Raw genomic sequence first — 4,759 nt, 5'->3', positions numbered from 1 at the left:
AGGTGAGGGAGGCCTCTAACCAAGTCCAACTAGGTTCTAGAATTTTTTAGGTTCAGTTTGGCTGAATTTGGACAAGATTTGGACCTAGTTTTGCTCCCTTTGATTTGGTTTGATCTAGGAGAGAGGAGAGATAAAAAATATCACAATTTTTTGAGTTGAAAACTCCACCACATATGTGAAATAGACACCTCCTTGAAATATCACATTTTTTTTGAGTTAAAAAACTCCACCACATATGTGAAATAGGCACCTCCTTGAAGTTCCCCCTTCTACTTACTAAGGTGTCAAAAATATATCATTATACCAAAATATCTCATTTTTTTAGTAATATCTCATAGTTTTTAACTAATAAACCTTCTACTCAGTCAACTCTTCATCTTATATGGGTATTTACTCATATTTATTAGATTTATCTCCTCCCCACGCTTGGATTAATCCAATTGGTCCATAGAAACCTTAGACCATAATCCAAAAATTTCTAAAAATCTTGACCCTTAGGCTAAGGTCCTTTATATACGTTTTCAATTAATTCCAATTGCACATTGAAAAGTTCTTTTTTAATTTTTGTTTCAGGGGAAACCATCTTAGACACTAGGAGGCTTTTTATATCAAAAAATATCTCAATTTTGGATTTTCTCTCTCTAGATATTTTCTCTCTCCATGCCAAAACAGGATAAAATAGAATCTTTCTTCTATTTTAGAGAGGAAAATAATTACAAGATCAGAAGGGGAGGTTCTTACACCTGTATACCTCAAAAGCTGGAGGGAGGAATCTTACACTTGGCCTGATAAAGGAGGAAGGCTTGGGTAGTTTCTCTCAGTTGCTTGGCTTGGTATTTATAAATTAGCTGAGAGGCTACCCACCATATCTTGCATTAGTGTAGTAAATCCTAGCAAAACTCAAGGATTGGTCCTATGGAGATTTGGAGGACAGATGCACTCTAGGGATATAAAGCCTTAAACACTCTTGCTAATCTGATAACAAAGTTCTCAAGAGGAAATGGGCTAGCCATTTCTCATGTCTTTAATGTCAAATCCATAACTCGAGCAACCGATACCACTAATACTACACCTACTTGTTGAAAAGAGCAACGAGCTAGAAAGAAATTACCTATATCAAATAGTACTTCATATTAATTCCTACAAGATTACACATTGATCTCGTTGTTGAATTATATTTTCATTCTTGTCAGGAGCAAAGCACATGAACAATTTTCAAAGCTAGATAAGAATGTCTATCATCATACATTATAATTCATAATTAATATAAGAAGAAATTTTAGGCATTGAACCATAGAGGTCACTAGTTAAAGTGAAAATCTTCTTACTATATTCAAAGGTGATTACATGGTTTAAATAGTTTATATCCACACCGAGAATCATATGGAAAAACCATTCTTTTTCCAACACACCGAGAATCATATGGAAAAATCGTTCTTTTAGGCATTGAACCATAGAGGTCACTAGTTAAAGTGAAAATCTTCTTACTATATTCAAAGGTGATTACATGGTTTAAATAGTTTATATCCACACCGAGAATCATATGGAAAAACCATTCTTTTTCCAACACAACTTTTATCATATCAAGGCATAATAGAAGAAAAGGTATCTCCTCTTTATATTTATTTATCAAGAATGGACTTGTTTTTGTCTGGCCATTTTTAAAAGGTGGGTCCAACCTCTTTAAATTACTATATTCTACAAAGTTATGGATTTCTTAGACTCTTATAAAAACTAATGTAAAGAAAGATGAATCTCTATTGTGTAAAAAATAAAAATGGTTCTCTAATATAGCATAAAGAAAACTCCAGTTCTAAAACCCATAATGTATGTGATTACATACAATCACGAAATATAACAAGCTAGCAAATGGTAGCTGTTCTCAATACTATAATAAAATATTATTTCGTTCGATATTTTGCTCTTTAAAAATTTCTCACAAATTACGTCCACTACAATTACCCAAATGATATCCTTGCATTGTCTCTTACAAATATATCAAGCCATAAATATCCTCTTCCACGTCGTCAATAGTGTAACTAAAATTATATTAGAAAAATACAACACTAGAGACCAAAAATACTTTTGTTAATCTAGATAAAACAGTGAGCGGTCATGCCACCATCCACGGTGAAAATGCTCCCAGTGGTAAAGGAAGAGCAAGGCATGCAAAGGAAAGCCACTGTTTCTGCAATCTCTTTTGCCTCGCCAACACGTGCTAGGGGTGTCCGAGCATTTAGCATAGCTGTAAGCTCTGTTGTTAGCTCCTGCCTCACATGGTCTCATTGTTAATTAAACCTTTAAAAGAACTTCAAGAATTTATGTATAGAATAATCAGACATCTTGTGACATACGAGTAGGGTTCTCCCTCCCTCCACAAATCCCTCACCCAATACTATATCATACTAAACACTGACTAAACATGTTGATCCACACACTTAGTTTCAAACTCACCCAATACCATATCATACTAAACACTGACTAAACATGTTGATCCACACACGTAGTTTCAAACACATTGATTTAAGAGTCTAGTCAATTCGAGCCGGCTATCATGAACATAGCTAGATGCAAGAATGTGAAATAGGTTTGGTGGAATCAAAATCAAGGGGCACACTTTTAAAAAAAAAAAGGTGTGGCCCTTGATTTTGATTCCACCAAACCTATTGAACAATCTACTCCAAGTGAGGGAGTTGAACAATCTACTCCAAGTGTGGGAAAGGTAAGTGAGGGAGTCGAACAATCTACTCCAAGTGTGGGAAAGGTAAGTGAGGGAGTTGAACAGTCTACTCCAAGTGTGGGCGGTCTGAAACCCCAACGAAAGAGAGAGAGAGAGAGAGAGAGAGACTCACCTTGTCAAAATCAAGGGGCACACTTTTTTTCTTTTTAAAGGTGGGAAAGGTAAGTGAGGGAATTGAACAATCTACTCCAAGTGTGGGCGGTCTGAAACCCCAACGAAAGAGAGAGACTCACCTTGTCAAAATCAAGGGGCACACTTTTTTTTTTTTTTAAAGGTGGGAAAGGTAAGTGAGGGAGTTGAACAATCTACTCCAAGTGTGGGAAAGGTAAGTGAGGGAGTTGAACAATCTACTCGCGGTGTGAAGCCCCAACGAAAGAACGGGTGTGGGCCCCTACGAGAGGGAGACAGAGACTCACCTTGTCGACGAAGTCTGAATGCGTGTACCCTGGAGCAACAGCGTTCACTCGGATACCGTCTTTGGCCCACTCGCAAGCCAAGCTTCTTGTGAGCTGATTAACTGCGGCTGCAAAAAAGGGCGAAATGGAGTTGATAAAACGTGGAGCTTAGAGAAAGGATCGAATACATGAAGCGCATGTGGCTTGCCTTTTGATGACGAGTAGAGAGCACTCTGGGGGTGGTGGGCGACAGAGCCAGAGATGGAGGAGATGAAAACGATGGAGGCTTGGCCGGACGCCTTGAGGAGGGGATGGGCAAATTTGCTAATGTAAAAGCCCGCCTCAAAGTTGGTCCGCATCATCAAAGAGAGGAACTCCGCCGGCACGTCAACGCTGCTGCACTGGGCAGACATGAAGCCCGCGTTGTTCACCTGCACGCCACCTTAATTACGTTATTATCTGCCATGATCGAGGATAATTAAGGTCGTTAACAAAATTATTACCAATATGTCGAGCCTCCCTGTGAAATGATCTGACACTGCTGCCACCAGTTGCTTGCACGAATCCATGGACGACACGTCGCACACACAGCCCTCCACGTCCAACCCGGCCCGCTTCCACGCCTGCACAACCTCCTCCACATCTTTCTCCGTCCGAGCACACACGTAGACCGACGCTCCTAACCCTGCAAGCTCCTCGGCTATGGCTTTCCTGCATATAATCCCATAAGAAGACTCCAAAAACACGTGGAGTGAAAAATTGACCCTCAATTTTATTAGAGCTCATTACCCGATGCCTTTGGTGGCTCCTGTCACTAGAGCTGTTTTGCCCACCAAGTTCCATCTTGAAGGCAGCTGTTCAGCAGATGCCCTTGCCATTTGTAGTTTCCCCCCCCCCCACACACACACACACACACACACAGAGAGAGAGAGAGAGAGAGAGAGAGAGAGAGAGAGAGAGAGAGAATGAATGAATGAATGTGCTACGCCCGAGAACATGTTGATGTGAGTCTATTTGTAAGAAGCCTTTTCGTAAGAAGGGCCCATGTCATCACATGAATGGACTTTAAACTTTTAGCGCACATATAATACCAAAATTTTGTTTTCACATCAATTAATTACTTGAGACAAGAAAACTTTAGGGAAACAAAAACTAGTGTATGGGTCAAAACCTTAGAAATTAGAGTGTATATGGGTTTGACGTGTGGTACTTAGGGTTTTTTCTGGAAAGAATGGTGTGCAGAACGTATAAATGGGCGAAAGAGCATGCATGGACGAAGAGCTCGCGCTGAAAGAGAGCTCTGGTCCCTTTTTTTCCCCAATGCGCTGCTTTGCTCCTAGACTCACTCTCTGTCTTGGGAAGAGAAAGGTTTCCTCGCTATCTCTCTTCGATGGACAACATTGCCTCTCTGCTCTGACGATGGACATCGCCTCTCTCCTCACGAGCGACGAACAACCTCGCCTCTCTCTCTTAGCTCTGCTTCGTGTGTCTGTCACGGTCTACTTCCTATGTGTGTCACCCATTAGCTTCCTCTATGTGTCGCGCCCCCGCTAGCTTCCTTCGTGTGTCGCCTTAGCATCCTCAGCATACCTTAGTATATGGTAAGGTATTACTTTATTAATGC

At 40.4% G+C, this 4,759-nt stretch overlaps 1 protein-coding gene across 3 annotated transcripts; it reads right to left on the bottom strand.

The window, feature by feature from the left end:
* Positions 1 to 1,919: 1,919 nt before the first annotated feature.
* On the bottom strand, positions 1,920 to 4,105 carry LOC147603338 (tropinone reductase homolog At5g06060-like). 3 transcript variants are annotated; one of them, XM_086796870.1, is made up of 5 exons: positions 3,925 to 4,105; positions 3,639 to 3,846; positions 3,344 to 3,566; positions 3,157 to 3,263; positions 1,920 to 2,267 (listed from the first exon to the last, which is right to left on the bottom strand). In XM_086796870.1, exons 1-5 carry the CDS (start codon positions 4,011 to 4,013, stop codon positions 2,094 to 2,096), a joined length of 801 nt encoding a protein of 266 aa, XP_086652996.1. In that variant the 5' UTR covers positions 4,014 to 4,105; the 3' UTR covers positions 1,920 to 2,093. The 3 variants fall into 3 exon arrangements, with proteins under 3 accessions (XP_086652996.1, XP_086652997.1, XP_086652998.1); XM_086796871.1 differs by having other exon boundaries at positions 3,157 to 3,257; XM_086796872.1 differs by having other exon boundaries at positions 3,344 to 3,577; positions 3,925 to 4,079.
* Positions 4,106 to 4,759: the final 654 nt, after the last annotated feature.

This window comes from Cibotium barometz, chromosome 64, assembly GCF_041138505.1.
Source record: "Cibotium barometz isolate CiBa-2024 chromosome 64, ASM4113850v1, whole genome shotgun sequence".
Classification (NCBI taxonomy): Eukaryota; Viridiplantae; Streptophyta; class Polypodiopsida; order Cyatheales; family Cibotiaceae; genus Cibotium; species Cibotium barometz.
This window is presented reverse-complemented; position numbering and strand designations above follow the sequence as displayed.

Excerpts from the sequence above, each read along its gene's own strand:
- LOC147603338 (XM_086796870.1), bottom strand. The coding sequence starts at position 4,013 with ATGGCAAGGGCATCTGCTGAACAGCTGCCTTCAAGATGGAACTTGGTG. Across the intron at positions 3,847-3,924 it reads GGAGCCACCAAAGGCATCGG|GAAAGCCATAGCCGAGGAGC; the intron begins GTAATGAGCTCT and ends GATTATATGCAG. Across the intron at positions 2,268-3,156 it reads ATTCAGACTTCGTCGACAAG|GAGCTAACAACAGAGCTTAC; the intron begins GTGAGTCTCTGT and ends CATGTGAGGCAG.